The sequence below is a fragment of the Lepidochelys kempii genome, chromosome 5 (genome assembly GCF_965140265.1).
Source record: "Lepidochelys kempii isolate rLepKem1 chromosome 5, rLepKem1.hap2, whole genome shotgun sequence".
In the NCBI taxonomy this organism is placed as follows: domain Eukaryota; kingdom Metazoa; phylum Chordata; order Testudines; family Cheloniidae; genus Lepidochelys; species Lepidochelys kempii.
Window position 1 is genome coordinate 50,246,720 of NC_133260.1, and position 20,546 is coordinate 50,267,265.

The window sequence follows — 20,546 nt, forward strand, 5'->3', positions numbered from 1 at the left end:
TCCTGTTGTTTAGGCCATTTTGGGGAACAGACATGTAGGAGTTTTACAGCTCCCCTCTAAGAAAAATATATTTCCTTCAAGTGTTTAGAATAAATCTTTGATGACATTACTGAAAGAATTACCCAGTGTCGTTGTTCAGTAGGTTCCTTCCATAAAGGGAACTCAAAACGTGTGTGCATGCGCGCCTTTTTAAACAGTAGGCAGAGGAAGAAGAGAAACAGCATTGACACACAGTAAGGAGAATTTGTTTTATTTAGAGGAAAATATTTTCCCCCATATGTATTAGATTAGATCAGATGAAGCTCAGGATTGTTCCTTACTGTATCAGAAAAATCTAATGTATCTAGTCTAGCTTTAAAAGACTCAGTGGCAAAAACCCACATCCTTGGGAACCTATTCCACAGCCTAACATTTCACTATGATGAAATTTTTCCATCTTAATTTCTACTGTGATATCTCTCCCTACAGTCTCTTCAACCCCATCCCACTAGTGTTTGCAGTATGAAATAATCTTCTGTTCATCTGAATTTTTGCCATGTGAGCAATAACTTCTAACTTACATGGTGCCCAGAGATGAACTACATAAATATCGCAGTAACAGCTAGTTATTTCTTCTCACATACTATAATGACTCTGTACGTGTAACTCAAAACCACTTTTGGTTTTATTACCCTGTAAAATCATGTTTAATTTCATGCCCATCACCACTCCACAGTTCTTTTATAGTTATCCACTTTATAGATTTTTTTTTTTTCCAGCCCACTGGATATTTCTATTTTATATTAGTATTGTAGTCACCTCATCTGAAAAAACGAATATGTTTTTAATTTGATCTCATGAAAGGTTAGAAACACTAAAACACTGGTACAGTCAGAAAAGCAATTTGATGAGGAACGTGTTACACACACTTGCTTTACGGACAAAATGTATGTTACTGCTTTTTTTTTTTTTTTCATGTTCACACCGCAGCCAATACAGCTATGAAAGAGTGAACTGGATTCTATTCTGGCTCATGCTTTCACGAGCAAGAGATTTATTAACTAAGTTCCAGCTGCTGAATCTTACTGCTGGTGAAGCCAGGAGAACACAGTTGACTTTCAAGACCCTAGGCTGGTAGTAAGGCTGAAGACAGACATCACCTTTTTACTTTTTAACTGAGCAAAAAGTGACATGCAAGTCACTGACACTAACATGAACTCTCAAGGCTTCTTTTTTCCCTGCACCATTACACATGCAGGATCACTTTTCAGACATTTTAAACAATACCACAAGATAGCTCATTGATGATCTAAATCAATTTTCATCTGAGACTTCAGTGCTGCATGTATACCTACCTTATTTTTGGACTGCTGTGTTTGAAGAACTGTAAAAATTTAGGAATCATGATATTGAGGGGTCGATCTAATACATCACTATCTAAGATTTCAGCAGAATCTTCACATATCTTCTGAAGAGCTCCAAATGCACCCTGTAAAATACATAAGTTTGCTTTCTTCAGAAAAAAATTAGCTCCCTAAGAAAGTTTACTCCCCCCCAGTCCAAAAAAGAAAAGAAAATCCAATGAGTAGCTACACATCTCTATTTAGTAATGAGCATGGCTAGCTATTTGTAACACACTTAGCAAACAGATGCAGTTATGATCTAACACACGTTAGTTAGTTTCAACTCAATTTCATGACGAAAAGAGACAGACAAGTAATTTTACATTTTGATCTGATCTGCAAGATCCCAACTTGAGTAGTAGTAGACAGATTTTGTTTGGTCATTCAGTGCTAGTCTATTCATACTGCATGTTTTCCCTGCCATATTTACTAAACATATTTGATAATTAAGAGTACAAATCAGATCTTAAGATACGGACAAAAAACTTTCCTCCATTTATACTAATGCAGAGCATTTTCCCCTGTATTTCAAAGTTTTAAATCCAGTGTGACAATTTCCTAAATTATCGGTACTTGATCATTTTGTGGCTGGAGTTTTACGATTTATCATACACATTTAAAATCAAGTTGAACATTATTTTTGAAGTGTTTTCTCCCACTCCATCCAAAATAAAGTATTCAGAAAATAAGAAAAAGAGTTTATCCAGGAGAGTTAGCCTACCTAGACCATCCCTGTCAGATTTGATCTTGGGTACTATTTATTGCTCTCAAATCTCTACAGAGACTTTTTTTTAAAAACCACAACAACATCTCAAACAGCTTTTCTAGATCCAATATAGAGTAACTAAAATCATGTAGCAAAGGGAATCCAGTAGTAGGTTATATTTTCATAACAGAGGTATCAACTGTTCTGATAATTTAAGACTTTAATCTAGCAAAGTTAACGTTTGCCTTCTTCTGGACCCATTTTTGATCACCTTATGTCTCAAAAGTAATCTCATTCTCACACCAGTCCAGTGTAACATCTATGACCAAGTAAATTTTAGGATAAATTCCAGAAGGCAAGAAACAGAACCCATACCACTTCAGTCAGGCAAAAGAGTAAGCCACTGTTCAGTTAAAAAATAGGTATGTGGCAATAAGAAGCTAGAATGAATAAGCAGTTGGAACTACTGAGCTCTAGAGCAGTGGTTCCCAAACATTTTACTAAGGTAACTCACTACTCCTGATCCCCCCCACACACACCTTCCCTTTTTTAGCCCCCTAGCTCCCTGTTTCCCCATCTCTCTCCCTTCTCACTCAGCTCCTCCCACTTCCCTTTACCCCTCCCGCCCCTTTACTCTTGCTCTCCAAGACCTGTCCCCTCCTGCAGCCCAGCCATGATCATCACCAGGCTGCTGACTGCTCATTCACTGGCCCTGTCAGCTACCTCTGAGCTGCAACCACAGCAGCCACCTAGCTGCCTCCTGCCCCGGGGAAGTGAGAACCCAAGGGACAGCCTGCTGGCTGGCCACCAGCCCAGCTGCTTCCTCTGTGCTACTACTGTTTGGATCCTGATCCCCACAGGAAGTGCTTCTGGGGCACATGCAACCAACCTAGACCATTCCTGCAATCCACTGGTGAATTGGGACCCATTGTTTGGGAAACGCTGCTCAAGATAGACCACAAGCATATGAAATATGACATTTTTCCTCTACATTTGTATTTGAAACAAAACTCCTCACCTCACAGGTATTGTAGTCTTCAGAATCCAAGAGGCTGCAAAGCTTTGGTAAGAGTTCAGGCCAATTCTGCAATTCCCCCTTAGAGGCAATGGTTGTAATCAGAATGCCTTGGATGCGTTGAAGAAAAAGAATGAAAAAAGTGAGATTCTCTTAAGAAATGCAGGATCCACTTTTTGGAAACACCCCCACCTCCCCAGTACAATTGCCCAAAGAACTACTTAGTTAAGTAGTTTGCTTTTTGTTAAGAGCAGACAAATGTGGAGGAAGGCAATTTTATTACAAAGAAAGTTACTAGATAACCTCTCTCCTATTAGGAATGACTGGGAATCCAGCTGATTGTTCTTGCCTGTTGCCAAGGAGGTAGTTCAGATCTGTCGAACAACAACAAAAAGCTGGGTCACTCCCCCTCACCCTGCTAGCCCTCAAAACCTCCTTCAAACCAAATGCTAGAGCAGAGCACTACTCATGCTGTAACTTGGTTTAAGAAATTTGGTTTGCTAACATAGAAATGGAAAAAAAAAAAAAAAACACAATAGAAAGTAGAACCCAAATATAGGAGTGCCAATACTAGGCTTCTTGACATAAGTTTCCCACCACTACCACCACTGGTTGAGCACCACTAACTATAGCAACAGTGTAAGCACTACGAATAAGCAGGGAGAAAGGTGACCAACATTTTATGGATCATGCCATCCAACACTGCTCACAGAAGAGCTACATGACACAATACCTAACACTGATGGCTGCAGTATCTTTTCTACACTAGCATTTCGACTATTGCTATCATCAGTCAGCATATGTACTCTTGAACAGAGGCAATGAGACAAACAAAACTAGCATCCCCAACAGTTCTCAATTTTAAATCAGTTCTCAATTTCCAGGGGTCTTCAATATGAATTTGAACATCCTCAAACATTGTACAAGAGCTTTAAGACCAAATACTGCTCTGTCTCTCCCCTGACTATTTTCATACTGTGTAGAAGATCAAATGAGTGTTCTCAGGAAGAGACATGCTCTGCTATCCCAGTTTGAAGAAGGTACTCCACAAATTTCTGAATGACCAACTGTTTCATTGTGTTGGTTTTTAATGTAGAGCACTAGATTCCTTCATCTCCTGGGTAGGGATTTAAATTTCAGAGTGATGTCTCCAAATGAACTTTAAAATTCACCCACCTGATGTGATGTGGATGCATAAGGTGAACAAAACGTTGAGGTCTCCTCCATGTATGTTTTGCTGAACAGATTGGGGAAGGAAGTCATATAGTAGTCTGAGGTGGTGAAAGTTTTGGAAAAAACTGGCTATGCACCTGTCTCATGCCCTCCTGAAATTCCTCTAGGCTCTTGAAGAATGAATATCTTTACAAGGTCTGTCTACAGTAAAGTTCTCTCATTTCTGCTTTATAGAGCAGAGGGATTTCTTACTCTGCAAGTTCAGCAACTGTCATATGCAAGTGCTCTTTAAAAAAAAAGTTTACCGCCCAGAGATCTTAAAAGTAGCCACGAGCTGGTTGGCTAAAGTATCTGCAAGGTGTGCATACAATAGCCTATTCAAGGCCTCTGACCTACTGACAAAGATTAGTCACAGTGACAGTGGATTGCGTCTCAGTGTTGCTTGTGGATGATTACAATGCTTCCACTACTGGTCTTTAGGAAAGTGATTTAGTGGTTTTGCCAACCTTTTGGTCAGTTCCTTCCCCCTCCCCACCCCTGCATCTGAGGCAATAAATAGCTAAAATTTGTTTCAAACCCTTAGTATGTAGGCTCAAAGAATAATGAACAGAGTGACTGTGCAAATTAATGTTTAGACACCCTCATAGATTTTCATCCCAAACATTTGAGATTCTCATGGAATTTTACTCTCTAAAGATTTAAATAATAGCTCCCATCCCACTTATTCTGGTGATGAAGAAACTGAGGTGTCAGAGATCTTTTAGCTTTCTAGATTTCTATTTATGAAGTTGAGAAGGACAACAGAAAGTAGCAGGCAATGGTAAGAGTTTCTTTTCCACTCCTTTAAGTTACAGCACTGCTAGAATCCTTTTGACCTAATACAAGACTCGAGACAAAGACAGAAAAGAAGGTTGCCTACCCATCGGGGTGCAACTGTGCCTCACTTTCCTCAGCTATCAACAGACTCCCTCAATTGAACATGGGCAAGTAGTCTTATGGCCAAACTACAAACTCCTCTCTATCAAAAGATTAAAAAGTTCAGAGCCCAACAAAAAGCCTTAGTCTAATTCTGCTTTTTGAGCCACAGCTTTTCGTCAGCAGTGCAGGAAAGTTTTTCTACCCTTGAAAAGTCAACAACTTATCCTTTACTCTTGATGCAAGAGCATTAAACAATCCCTCTAAGCTGCACTACTGATGCATAGGGGAGACTCCAAGACCCTAAGCAATGAAGCAATTTTCCCACTTCACTCTTCTCTCAGAGCCATCTCCTATGCCTTTCTATGGTCTTCCTTTTTCCCAAACCATCTCCCCAGTCCTGTCACAGTCCCTCTTGAATTCTTTACCCAGCTCCCTCTCTGTTAAGAGCTGTACTACAGGTCTTGCCCAGACCATCAGCAGACCAAGTTGCTCCTTCTTGTAAGAAAAGGGAACTCGTCTATAGCCCAGACCACCTTCCCAGCATTCTTTCCTCTAGCCTATAGAGCCCAAGCAATCTGTTAGAGAACTACAACCCCCAGAATACTTTCTGTCCTGGACTGAGGCAGCAACAAAATCCAAGTGGGAAGCCTGTTTTTGAAGGGCCAGAGTACCTGGTTACAGAGAAAAGTTTTTAATTTGAGGAGCGAATCGGTCAAACTCATCTCATGATAATCATGTTATCATTAAGGGTGTCTTAGGCCAGAATCTCATGCCTGTTGTACGCTTTAGCCTTTTCCAAGGAAGAAAAAGGTTGAGAGAGGAGCACTCATAGCTACAGAAAAACTCCGTTTGCACTCTACAGCTGAAGATGATGTAATGCAGAGGAAACCTGGCCATAGAACCTACTACAGTCAAGACTGTCAGCATTAGAAGATGAGCCTGAACAGCTGAAAACTGGATTTCACAACAGTTAGTGACTGAAGCGTGGTCATAGATGAAGTCACCCACTTTAAAGCTTCCCAGGGCATGGAGGTGCCTATAAAGGATGTCTCATCCACAGAAAACCAATAAAGTAAGGAATAAAAAAGCAAGCAATTTACTTGTGGTGGAACTTTGAAGTCTGGCTGCTGAAAGATCTTAAGCAGCTAAATAGTTGTGGGGGCTACACATTGAAGTGGTGGATGCCCTTTCATCCAGGGTGGTAGGGTGCTGAACAAGTAAGATGCCCAGACATTGCACTATGCAGGGTGCAAAAAGTGTTCATATACATGAGCTCTGACCTCAGCCTTGACCAAGTAGTATAAGCTAGCTTCTCTGTGGAAGCCTTGTTCATACAAGCCTTCTTAAATATTATAGCTGGAGGCAAATAAGAATATGCATGAAAGAAAGCACTTCCATTCATAAATATGAGAAGTAGCTATGCTGAAGAATTATCTTAATATAGAAAGGAAAAGCTAAGTTACTCTTTTCATAATTGCATATTCCATTCACCCAGCTAGGTTTTAAAAGTCTTTGTTAGACTAGAAACTCTAGCAATTTCCTTTAAGATGGGTCTACTTCAAAGGGGTATGAGTAAAGGGAATTTGGTCAGTCTGCACTTAGAAAACCATGCTGGTGACACTGCTCATTAATTGTCAGAATCCCCATATTTTAAAAGAAAACTGCAATAAAAATGTAGAAATCAGTTATATAGCATACATACAGACAAAACCAAATCACAGAATTTCACAAATTCCCAGGACAGGGTTAGATTTTCAAGCAATTGCTTTTAGGACGGTAGCAGCAATTTTTCTTTCAGAACAGAGAAAAATGTTGAAAACATACCACTTTTAAAATATCTGTAGCAATATATTGCTCTGCTGATTAAGATAAATCAAACCACACACATTCATTTGAAACAGTAGGGGAACACAGTTCTTTGATATTAGTATGAGCTACATTCCAGATGTTAGACTTACTAGTTTTCTTGCTGAAAGTTCTAGGAAGGAACTATTCAAAAGATCCATGAAGGTATGCGGATTGTGTCAGCTTATTTAAAACTAAAGCAGCCCTAAGCAAACAAATTCTGCTATTCTCTATTTTGGAAGTGAGGGGTAGAAGGGTAAACTGTTGAAACACTGACATCCTCCAAATATTTTGTTAGTCTTTGCAGATGGCCTCCAAGAAAGATTGTGGTATGAGGGGTTACTTTTGGAGGAGTTTATTTTAAAAATAAGTAAGTTTTTTTTAAAACAAGTGGGGGAACAGATTCAGTACTTAAATACATTTTAAATCTTGTAAGAGTTTCAGGCCACAGTTAAACAGGAAGCATCTTGTCTCCCTTTTCTCCTCAAAAAGGAAATATAGTGCTCTTACAATTAAAGAATTTCTGCCTAACAGCAGTGACAAAGCATTTTCAAGATATTCAGCTCTTGTAAGTTTTCAGCATAACCCAACTTATTATCTTGATAACAATGGGGACAAAGTAAACAAAGGCTTCTAAACTCCCAAAGGAACAAAGATGGTATACAAAGTTTCACACAAACTGATTTGGTGCAGAATATGCGCTATCACGTCACCAAGCTTACATATAAAAATTACAAAAAAATAAGAAAATATAATTTAACATGACCTTCTAGCACAAAACAAAACTGGAAGATGGCAACTAGTCTAGTCCAATGGCAGTAAGACAAGTTGCAAAAATAGCCTTTAGAGTATTACACTCAGCACATAAATGTCTGTAGGCCAATCCCACCCCTAACCTTCCAAAAAGTGCACATATATCATGTCAATTAAGACCGGAGGAAAACTGCAGTAATTCAGGGTAGGCCAGCTGCTTGGGCAAACGTAAAAATTCTGTTACGCTTCCACTCTCCTGCATTGAGCTGTGTACCCACAGGATGCGTTAGCATGAAGAAGAGAGGTTACTTACAATGAGCTGTGTTCTTCCGTAGGTAAAGGCATCAGGCTCCTTTTAAACATCTAGCTCAGTGGTTCTCAATCCGCAGGTCACTTGTGGCCCAATCAGCACATGGCTGCGGCCCATTGACATCCTCAGGGCCACACAGGTAGTGTGTGTATATATTGCGTGGATTCGACCCACATAACAGAGCTGCTTTGCGGCCCACAATGGTAAATAGGTTGAGAACCACTGATCTAGATTCTGAAGATATACCTCCTGGTATACAACAGGGTTGAATACACTGGCTATAGTGAAGTCTTATACTGCTTCAGGAAAGAACCCAAGATGAGGTCTAAGCATCAATTTGCCTATTTACACTACAATGTAGAGAGGAGCATCATTACACCCTGGAATTGAAACACTTCTTGCTGATGCAAGTGCTATCCAGAATGTTGTCTTAAGGGACATGAGTTTTAGGAAGGCACCCTTGAAAGATTTAAAGGGAAGCCCCATTAGCTTGGCAAGCTCCAAATATAAATCCCAGAAGGGAAATGGTTCCCTTCCTAGGAAAAGCATTTACTAAGTCCTTTTAAGAATCTGACTAATGTAGAATGAGGAAAAAATCCATTTTGCACTGCACATGCTCATAATCAGCTTATAGCCATGAGTTGTACTTTTACAGAAATACTAGTTATACATCAAGGACTGGTCACAAGTTGTCCAATATAGCAGGGATTCCCCCTTATAGGTAGGAACAGATTCTTGTTGCTGGACCACATGGAGGATCTCTTCCATTTTTGGAGATAAAATAAAACTTTTCTGAACTGGAGGAAGATTTCTTGCATTCTCTGAGATTATCCAGGCTAACAGTCAGGAGTTTCTCCAGGTAGCGCTGAAGCACCCAGCTATTCCACAGAAACAAAAGGTGTAGAGATTGTGGAAATGGGAAAGAAGGTTGTAGGGAGAGCAGCAAGAGCTCAGCGTACCAGCTCTGGGACCAGCCACACTGGGAACACCAGAATAGCTACTGCAGTCTCTTGATTTCCTATAGCACTGTAAGGATGAGTGGGACTGAGGAAAGATACATAGTAAGCCTTCACTCCAGTCCAGAAGAAATAGATCTGACAATGACTTTTTGTCCCTGCCTGCTCTTCTGCAGCATAAAAGGCACTTCATGTTTCCTCTGGAAGCAAAGAGATCCACTTTCAGGTTTCCAGTCTCCTGAAGGTTGCATGGACCACTCATTTGGATCCTGCTTTCTCCTGCTGAGGAAGTCTGATTGCACACTGGTCTCTACAAGATGTAATTATGGGGAGGATTCTGTGTTTGGTGCACCAATACCAGAGTTTCCCTGCTTTTGTACAGATGGTAGGAAGTAGATCACTTCTTGTTTATGTACTACATGATCACGGTGATGCCCATCAGGACCCGGATCACTTGGTGTTGATGTGGTGGTAGAAAGGTTCAGGTTCCAGCTAACTGCCCTGAGTTCCAGAACACACATGTAGAGCTTTGCCTCTCTGGTATTACAACTGCCATGTACTTGCAGTTCTTGGTAATGCCCTCCCCTGCCCACATTGGAGGCATCTGTAGGAGCAGGAGGAGTTTAAGGCACTCAAAGTGAATTGACTCCTTTTAATATAAATGTTCGTGATTTCCCACTAGTAGTTGCAGAAGCTAGTGTAGAACAGTTAGCCTGCTCAACTTGCTGCATTTGGGATGTGCTGCTGAGTCACCCAGTAATGTAGTGGCCTCATATATAAGCAGTCATACAAGGAGAAAAAAGTTGAGGATGTCCTGCGACCTATCAGCCTCAAACATAACTTGGTGGGCTGGCTGACTCAGGTTTGTGATGAATTGGTAATATTTATACAATTTATTAATTGTTTGAGATTATGTCAGACTTCAAACTCCATTTTGTGCAGTCTTTTTTTCTCCTCTATGGTCAGTTTGCCTTAGTGTTAGGCTGAAAATTCCACAGGTTGGTAGCAGAAGAACAACATAGCCAACTTGATTTCTCAGTTGTTGGAAATCTGTCCAGACAAAGGATTGGTCCCTGCTCAAAAAAACTGTTTTAGTGGTAAAGCCACCCTGGCAACAACGTTACCAGACGGGGGTCTGTGCTCATGTGGGGAAACTGACAAGGGTGTCACCTGGGTACAGGAGGCTGAAGGTTTTAAAAGGGAAGAGGCAGGTCTGCTTGGAGACCTTCTCCAGTACATAAGGGACAGACTACTCACCATGCAACAGCCTGCAAGAGGCACGAGAAACCCTGCCTACCTGGACACTAATGGCACGCCCATGACTCACAAGAAACGAGTTAGCTAGAATGTGAGACACATTGCAGTTTCAGATGTTTATGGTTTTGTATGATCTATACTATCTTATGCTTCATGTGATTAGATATAAAAGAGCAAAAACTGTTAGATTGTGAAAAGTTTGTGTGTTGACTACTTCACCCATGCACCTGAGAGAGCCCGACTGTAAACCAAAAGCTTCACGCCTTTTGCGTGTAGTTCTGGGAGATGGGTGTTTTTAAGCAACAGCAGTCTCTCAGGGGTCAGTGATGGTCCTGGAGGCCTAGAGCAGATGGGCTGAAGAACCCCATTTCAAGGAGGCAGAAAGAGTCAGTGGATAACTAGCAAAGGATTTAAAAAACAAAAAACAACCTATCTGGACTTTTAATATGTCAGAGGGAATCAGGAGGTGCCACCACTGTAATATCTGTTGGCAAAAGGGAGCATGTGGAATGTGAAGCTCGTTAAGCTGTTTATAGTCACAGGTGGCAGCATCAAGTGATGGCCCCAATTAGGGAATCCCCATCATCCAAATGGACATCAACCCCCACATCAGTCACTGGTGTGGTGACATGTGAGAGTTGGGGAAGGTAGTGCTGAGAAATCAGGTCACCTGGTACGACAGTCAGTGCTGTAGGCTGTGTTAACAGTGTTGGTGCTGACGAAGCATCCCTTCAGCTCCAGGGCTAGATGTATGGGGCCAGTCAGTCAATAAAAGCCTGGATAGACCCTTGAAAGTGAGACCACATTAACAAACGCGAAAGGATGCTGCATTACATCTCACCAGGGCCCCCTGACACATGGGGGGCTATTGTGAATCAAAACCCAATGTCAACACTGGCATGGGGCCCTCAAATCCCCCCCCAGATTACACCAAGGGAATTTCTGGGCCAGTCTCGGAACAATGTAATCTCATAGATGAGGCTGGGTGACAAGGCAACAGCATGTAAGCTAAGGAGCCAATATATGAGCTGATGGCCCAGTGCCAAGCACAGAGACAGAAGGGATCCTAGGGATTCTCAAGTAGAACCACCTCTCGGAGACTAGCATCAACTGGTTTGGCTCCAATAGTTCCAGTGCCAAGAGTTGGAGACGGCATTGTTCCAGTCTGCTTAGTACTGAAGAGCTCAGCACCAGAGAACCCAATGAGGAGCAGCAGCATCTCTCTCTCTGGTACAATGTTGCATGGTGCAATGTTCTCTCTTTTTGAAGGAAGGGGATCCAGAGACTGTTGCTGATGCTAGAGGAGCAGAGGCTAACTCCCTAAGTAAGCTCAATGGGAGCCTAGGCAATTATAGGTGCCTGGTTGCTCAGTGCCAACATAGCAGCCTAGCAGACTGTGATGGCTTAGCAATGGGCTTCTTAGGTTTGGCTAGTGTCAAATGCCCCTACCAGGAGCCAGGCTGTGACTGGAAGGAATCTGTGGGGACCCTGCAGTTGAGGTTGTGATGGATGGTGGCACTGAAGTGGGTGCTTCAGCACTCAGGACAGTCATTCTAGCCTAGACAAAACTAGGCAGCTGATATTCATCTTCAGAATTATCATGTGCCGAAGAATCCTTGCAAGAATCCTTCAATGCACAAAAATAGCTGCATTATAAACCCAGGAGCACTTCCAAACCCCTTGTCATAGGGTTCCTCGGTCGCCACCCAGTGTACTTCATTGCCTGGCCAGTTCATGTGGTGTCATGGTCACAAACACACACCAAGTTGTGACCCTTTCGCCAAGGTGTGTATTTACAAAAATCACAGTGTAATGCAGGCTTACAGAAAAGGAAGGCTTCCCCGCAGCCTTCGCTCCTCAGTCCAGGCTCACCCCCCTAGCTTTCTTTCTGAGCTTCCCCTTGCTTCCTGTTCCTTCCATTTCTATCCTCCCAATTACATAGTTAACCCAGTGATTACCACCCAGGTGCTCATGATCCCCCAACAGAAAGTGTTTCATGCTGCAGCAACATCAGTGACAAGGTACTACAAACAGTGCCTTGTCTCACCCTACAGTTCCGTTGGGAGACAGGCAAATCCACTTCAAAAAGGAGCAACTGGGTTCTCTTTTCCAGTGTGAGCTACAAACAGGCCACACAGGAGCTGAAATGCACTCCTTAACCAGCTCCACTGATTACATCCTTTGAGGTACATGAGAGCCAGCAGAGAAGATCTTAGGCATTTCAAAGCCCTGAGAGCAGAAAAGTTGCAGAAACTTGCCTCTACCCTTTTAGCAGGAGAACAGAAATGGGGGGGGGGCGCGCGCGGGCTGTAGGAGGGAAATAAAAAAAAAAATCACAAAGCAATTCTAAAAGAAATGGAGGAAGGTAGAAGAAAGGAGTGTTAGCAACAGACATGCTTCCCCTCCCACCACCTCCCAAAAAAGCCACATAGGAAAAAAGATCCATACAGAAATGGACTTGAGGGATCAAAGAGAAATTTGCTGTGTATCTAATAAACCTCTCTCCTCAGTTAGTAATCAGTCAAGATTATAGATACGAACTCCCATATCACCCTCCAAAAAAAGCCCACCAGCTAGGACACAAATAGTGATATTCCATTTTCAGAAACTTTCTCTGATAGGAGATTGTGACTAAATTTGGTCAAACAGTGACTTTTCTACTGTTTGGAATATAATAGAAACAACAGCAGAATTTAAAACATTTAATAAGTTAGACAAGGGATCAACAAAAAAGGCTAGAACTAAAAAAATATATATCTTCTTAGTTTCTTTTGTTGTCCTTTTCATTGTAAGCGCTTCAGAACAGGAAAGGTCGCTTTCTGTGAATCTCTACAACACAGTAAAACGGTGCCCTACTCTTGATTTGTCCCTATTGTCTGTACCACAACACAATTCACTCGAAGTTTAAAAAAAAAAAAAGTACAGATGCTACTACAAAATGTCAGTTAATATAAGAAGTTGTTTCACTGCTGTAGTCAACAGAAAGTTAAATATGATTTTGAAACGGTCATTCACCGCATTCCAATTTTAGATGCAAAGCTTAGGGACAGTTATGAAATTAGTTAGCAGTACAACCAGCAACCTCGTGTTTCAAGGCTCTATCCAATCACCGGCAGGGAATCAGGAACTATTTTTTTCCTCAATGTGCATCTGCCTAGATGTATTGTAGGAGTAGTATTTTTCAATCTTTTTCTGCAGCCTGGGGCACCTACTGGAATCATCTGGGCATCTCCCACCTAGTCAAAATTATACCAAGCGCACGTCAGGGACCTTGAGCACTGGTGGCACCTTGCTCTCTCCTGTTTTATGCCTGCTACATGTGGTTTAGTCTTTTGAGGACTGAAATGCTTTAGCTTAACTGAAGCCTTTTGGCTTAATATAAGGGTAGCTGTGTGAAAATTTAATGGTACTGTGGCATACAGAAAGTCATACTAATAGACCTACTTAGTGGTCCCTTCTGGCCTTAAACCATGAAACTTATGTCAAAAATTATGAGCTTGAATTCTCAATTCAGCTTTAAATAAGAAGGAAACAAGTCAGAAGTGTACGTCTCATGAGTCTGATAAAGAAAACTTTACACAGATGCAACTATTAAGCTGCATTTCAGACTCATCTTTATGTTGCGTTCAAAACACATTAGTTTTGACAGTATCATGCCTTTTACACCACTTTAATTTAGCTCTAACTGGTCATGCAGATAATTTCAGTAAATTGCAGAATTAGAAGTAACTCAGATTCTCTCTATTTATACATCAGAGATAAGAAATGCAACAAGCAAGCTGGAAGAACAATACCAACAACAGAAAATTTGTATCTGGAAACTCACCTACAGTTGCTCTAATTAATGGGGAGGAGTCACCAATGTTGTTTAGACATTCACTCTTGATGAAGTCCGTTACTCCATTTGGAAAGTTGTGAAAATGGGCTTTCACATTATTCTTCAATATGAGACCACTCAGGGATCGTGTGGGTTCATCTGCACAATACAATAAAATTACATTCAGATTTCACTGGGTGTATAGGACACTAGCACATGTACTCTTTCAAAAGAAAGAGTCATACACAAAATGTTTTGTACCACTAAATTTCAGTATCTCCTGTTCTGCTTTTAAGAGAATAGTTGCTTTCAAGGGTAAAAAATATCCGTCAGGTGAAGTTAAGGCTAACTACTAGCAATGGTTGCAGAATTAGGGCATGGCTATACTTGCGAGTTAAGAGTGCATTAAAGCAGCCCTGTGTGCTCTAACTCGCGATGCGTCCACACTGGCAAGGCACGTACAGCGCTCCTGGTACTCCACCTCGGCGAGTGGAATAACGTTTGATACGCCCCCGCTGGAGCGCCATGGAGCCAGTGTGAAAGCCCTGGTCTGTTAATGCGCTCTGATCAGCCTCCAGAAGTGTCCCACAATGCCTATTCTAGACACTCTGGTCATCACCTTGAAGGCTACTGCCCTGCCCTCAGGTGACCAACCGTCAGATCTGCCCTTTAAATTCTCTGGGAATTTTGAAAGTCACTTTCCTGTTTGCTTAGCCGGGCGTGGGGTGCTCTCAGTGAATCTTTCCAGGTGACCATGCCTCCAAGCATCAGGTGATCCCCCATATGGAGTAATGGCAAGGTACTGGACCTCAGCGTTTGGGGGGAGGAAGCTGTCCAGTCCCAGCTAGGCTCCAGCCGTAGGCATTACGATACCTTCTGGCAGATATCAAGGGACATGATGGAAAAGGGCCAGGACCGGGATGCACTGCAGTGCAGGGTTAAAGTGAAGGAGCTGCGGAATGCCTACCGCAAAACCCGCAAGGCAAACAGCTGCTCCGGTGCTGCCCCTGCGACCTGCCGTTTCTACAAAGAGCTGGATGTGACACTTCATGGTGACCCCACCTCCACTCCGAGTACCACCATGGACACTTCAGAGCCCAGTTCAACAAGGCAGGAGGAGCAGCAGCAAAGCAGGAGCGAGGGTGGTGAGGCGGAGGAAGACACCCCGGAATCCCTAGATGCATGCAGCCAGGAGCTCTTCACAAGCCAGAAGGAAGGTAGCCAGTCATGGAGGCCAGTGCTTGTGGAAGGACAAACACCAGAGGAAGTTCCCGGTAAGCGGCTTTTATTTTGGGAAGGAAGTTATTCGGTGCGGGCTCTTGGGATGAGCAGGGTTAGGGCTGCATGCATGCCTAGATGCAGAATAGGGCATTGATGTGCTCTCTCACAATCACAGTAATCAGCCTCAGTGATCTCTTCAAAGGTCTCATCCAGAACTTGGGCAATGCGCTTGCGCAGGTTTCTTGGGAGAGCCACTGTAGCCCTTGCCCCAGTAAGGCTAATATGTCTGTGCCACTGTGCCGTGAGGGGCGGGGGGAGGACCATTGCTGCACACAGGCAAGCTGTATATGGGCCAGGGCGGAAGCCACATTGTAGCAGAAGACCCTTCCTTGGTTCCCAGGTCACCCTCAGCAGCGAGATATCTTCCAGGACGAACTCCTGTGGAAACCGTGGGGACAGTGTTCAGTACAGGGGCCCCCCCGCAGCTGTTGGCTCTCCCCAAGGCACAGAAACCCAGAGGACAGTACAGCCATGAAACAAATCATTTCCCCCGGACCCTGTGCTTACTCACTATTTTGGGGCTCCTGTGGGGTATGTGCACTTGCTTTGGGATGGGCAAATTATGCTATTGTGTAGACTGTGCTTGCTCTCCTTAAGTACGGGGGAAATCATTGCTCAGTCTGGCGTGAACAGTACTGCCGCTGTTAAGTATTGCATTTTCCCTTTACAGATGCAACCTTGAGATCTCAGCCATCAGTGTTATCACCGGCCAAGAGACTGCAAAGACTCAGGAAGAGGCCACGCAGAAGCAAAGAAGACATGCTGTATGAAGTAATGCAGCAGTCACTTAACGAGAATCTAAAAGTGCAAGAGTGGCAGGAGAATGAAAGGAGGATCCGCCAGCAGAATGCCACCACAAAAGCGCGGAGCTCCAGCAATAAAGTACGGATCGGCTGATAAGCATCATGGAGCATCAAGCGGACACGATCCAGGCGTTCGTAGCCATGCAGGTGGAGCACTACCGGGCCCACGCGCCTCCCCCACACCGCCCTTCTCCCAAAACTCTTCCCCTTGTGCCCCCATGTCACCTCCAACCCACTTTCCCCAACATCTGGGTTCTTACCGCCACTAGTTGCCTCCAACACCTGTAGCTTCACCACCCAGCCCTGAAAACTACAACCCTCGCCCGCTGCACTCACCCACCCCCATCACCATGCAGTATAGCCATCCTGAAGTGCAGCACTCATTGCACAGCACTCCAGACAGGAAGGCTGAATATGATAACAGGACATACGCAAAACTACGATTCTACCGTTCCCCACTCCACCCCCTTGCCTTTTCTGTTTCCCAAGCAGTTGTGTTTCTTTTCAATAAAGGGATTTTTTGGCTTTGAAAACATTCTTTATTATTGCATAAAGTAAAAGATATGTTAGCCCAGGAAAGAAACAGGCACTGCAAGTCAGCGTAGCAAACACAGATTCCTACTAACATTGGAACCACTGCACTTCACTCTCGTGCAGGGCACCAGACATTACTGGTGGCTTTCAGCCTCAAGGCATCCCTAATCCTTGCAGCCCCCGCGCTGGGCCCCTCTAATAGCTCTGCTCTCTGGATGTTCAAATTCAGCCTCCAGGTGTTGAACATCTGAGGTCCATGCCCAAGTGAAGCTTTCACCCTTCCCTTCACAAATGTTATGGAGGGTACAGCACACGGATATAACCGTGGGGGATCGGTCATCGGCCAGGTCCAGCTTCCCACATAGAGAGCGCCAGCAGCCCTTTAAATGGCCAAAAGCACACTCCACAGTCATTCTTCACCAGCTCAGCTGGTTGTTGAATCACTCCTTGCTGCTGTCAAGGCTCCCTGTGTAGGGTTTCATGAGCCATGGCATTAAAGGGTAAGCGGGGTCTCCAAGGATCACAATGGGCATTTCGACTTCCCCTACGATGATGTTCTGGTCTGGGAAAGAAGTCCCAGCTTGCAGCTTCCTGAACAGGCCAGTATTTAGAAAGATGTGTGCGTCATGCACCTTTCCAGGCCAGCCCGCATTAATGTCAATGAATTGCCCACGGTGATCCACAAGCGCCTGGAGAACCATAGAAGAGAAACAGCCCTTCCAATTAACGTACTCTGAGGCTAGGTGGGCTGGTGCCAGATTTGGAATATGCGTCCCATCTATCGCCCCTCCTCAGTTAGGGAAACCCATTTGTGCAAAGCCATACACAATATCCTGCACATTACCCAGAGTCATGGTTCTTCTGAGCAGGATGCGATTAATGGCCCTGCAAACTTGCATCAACACGATTCCAACGGTCAACTTTCCCACTCCAAACTGGTTAGCGACTGATCGGTAGCTGTCTGGAGTTGCCAGCTTCCAGACTGCAATAGCCACCCGCTTCTCCACCATCAGGACAGCTCTCAATCTCGTGTTCTTGCACCGCAAGGTGGGGGCGAGCTCATCACGCAGTCCCATGAGAGTGGCTTCTCTCATCCGAAAGTTCTGCAGCCACTGCTTGTCATCCCAGACTTACATGACGATGTGATCCCACCACTCAGTGTTTGTTTCCCGAGCCCAAAAGCGGCATTCCACGGTGGTGACCATGTCAGTGAAAGCCACAAGCAATCTAATGTTGCATGCGTTACTCGAGTCGATATTCTCAGAGTCCTCACTGTCACTTTGGATCTTAAGGGGTAACTCAACTGCCAAACGTGACATGCTGTTGAGACTCGTCAGCATATTCCTCAGCAGTTTGGGCTCCATTCCCACATACCGAAAGGGAAGACAGAGCGTGCAGCACAAAATAGGTTGAAAGATGGCACCAAATGTGGATGGAAGCACAGGGATTGCAAGGATGTTGGGACAGCACCCAGAATGCCCTCCCCCCCTTAAGCCACAGCACGAGAATGGGAAGAGGTACTTTATAGGCAGCTATCTCACAGTGCACAGCTCCCAATGCCGCGGCAAGTGCCGCAAATCTGGCCACGCCAGTGCACTTGCAGCTGTCAGTGTGAACAGACGGCAGCACTTTCCCGACTGCACTCTTTGAAGGCTGGTTTAAGTCAAAGCGCTCTACAACTGCAAGTGTAGCCATACCCTTAGAAACAGAATCTCTCATGTCTACTGAAAACTGTAAATTAAGCATCTTTGTGGTGGTGGGTGTGTACTGCAAAACATCTGGATTCAGTTTCTCCTCCTTATCTTGCAAGTCAAGCAAGAAAGATTAGAAGTGATGTGGGGACAAGTGCAATAAATCCCTGAGAGAAAGTAGTACACGTCATATTACTGAACAAACTAAGGAAGTATTATACAAGATTCTTCAGACCTAGCTATTCCAAACTATTTCCAGATGGAGGAAAACATGCTGTGTCCCAATATTTATTTTGTTACACTAGGATTCATATTACATAACATTTTAATTAAAGCACTTGACAAAAAGAAAGTTATGAAGTGGTGTCTGTTTCCCCATGAATCCACTTGGCTAGATATAGAATAATCAAAGCTCGTATTAGTTTTGGATTTTCTGGGTTTACTTATCTTTGCCTTTAGTGTCCCAATAAATTATAAAAAAAACAGCTTAGATTTCAAATGCCTTGGGGGCAAGAACCTGTCTGAATGTTTCTATAGAAACATTCAACCAATCACTCAATACACATGATAGCAATTAGATTACATCAAGGAATAAATATTTAACTTCACAGATTAAAGCAAAGAGCAGTATAAATATATGAAGCCTTTCAAACCACCTTTTAGACATTTTAATAAACATGGAATGCAAAGCCTTGACCCAAAAGCAAAGTCTCCCCCCCCCCATCAAGAGTTAAGAATGTCCACAGAATTTTTTTAATGAGAACACTCAGTACTATTTCAGCACTTAGAACACGCATTAGAGAACAAAACTAAAGTACAAAGCACAATAAAATCAGCCACCAAAGAAATGTAGCTGTTCACACCATTTCTAGAATGTTTGAAATTTGAAATACCAGAAGCCGAAAGTTATTATTTCACTTGATAGACTAGGATCCACATAAAAGACATCCAATTTTTTCAGGGTGGCACGTTAAGAGACTTTTCATCAGATTTGGATTAGCTAGTTAAAGCAACAGAAGTGATCACACTCACTGGTTTATACAGCACTTCCCATTAGCCAGCTTCTATAGCTGTCTAAGGCAACTACTTAATGTTATCTATCTTCTGACCAAAAGAAAGGGTCTGAGCATATGAATGGCCTAGAGCTCAGAACCATCAGGCTGGTCTATGTAACGTTTCTACTTGTCTTCCAAAATTCCATAGTGCAGATAAGTCAAGACCACACGACACCCATGCAGTATGTGAAGAAGAAAAGGGTCACCCATTTCTAGCCTGCGTATCTGGGAAGCCATCTACTTCTGAAATTGTACCCTAAGAACAAGTGCCCAATGGTCCTCAAGCTCCCCAGAGCCTAACAACTCTAGCAGGCTTCCTGAGCAGACAGTGGCCAACCATGAATGGTCCTTGCTCAGTTCCAGCACAGAAATGATATTTCATTGGTGGGCATTCCCCACAAGAGACTTGTTTGCCACAAGTACAATATAAAATGTCAGAATGTTTGCTCCAGAAGAGGCCTGAACCTAGGGTCGCTACGAGATGCCTTCCTCTGGTAGTGGAGATGTATGCCTTTCTACCTGTGCCCCTGATCCCTGGGGTGATCTCAAGGTAAGAGAATGTCATGATTACTTAGTAGGAGGGGCATTTATTTGAACAACAAAGCCGTTGAATCAGTTTCCAGCTTTTGCTAGCTGGGTTCTATACTTACCAGCTCCTCCAGTTCACAAGGGTTCTGGAATGGGGGGGTGGGGAGAAGCAGCACATCAGTCAACCATCGACAGTGGTAGAGGCATGACTGCCTCGTCCGGAGGCAAAGACAAAATACGGGCTTGAGGGATAGCCTCTTTGTCCACCCTAGCCTCCTGTCCTTCAAAGGTCTCTTCGTATTAGGGGTTTGGTGGAGGAGATTGAGACCACAGTCTCCTGGTGCAATGAAGCTAGAAGTCTATCAAAGTGCTGCCAATATGCTACCCAAGGATCCCACTATGGCCATAGGGCAGGCCCATACAGGAGAGAGGATAGTACCAAGGACTGATCCCACAACCCCTAATGTGGGCAAGGGTCCTTGTCAAAGTATGGGTTCCTGTAATGATGCAGAGGGGAACCCC

At 43.5% G+C, this 20,546-nt stretch overlaps 1 protein-coding gene across 6 annotated transcripts in view; it reads right to left on the minus strand.

Annotated features, from left to right (window-relative positions):
• TNPO1 (transportin 1) overlaps nucleotides 1-20,546 on the minus strand; it is a 166,724-nt gene that overhangs the window by 84,911 nt on the left and 61,267 nt on the right. For all 6 annotated transcript variants that reach the window (XM_073344303.1, XM_073344299.1, XM_073344302.1 and 3 more), the window contains 3 exons: nucleotides 14,142-14,291; nucleotides 3,107-3,213; nucleotides 1,335-1,468 (listed from right to left, as the gene is read on the minus strand). In XM_073344303.1, coding sequence (XP_073200404.1) covers nucleotides 1,335-1,468; nucleotides 3,107-3,213; nucleotides 14,142-14,291 — 391 coding nt within the window. The remainder of the gene's footprint in view (nucleotides 1-1,334; nucleotides 1,469-3,106; nucleotides 3,214-14,141; nucleotides 14,292-20,546) is intronic.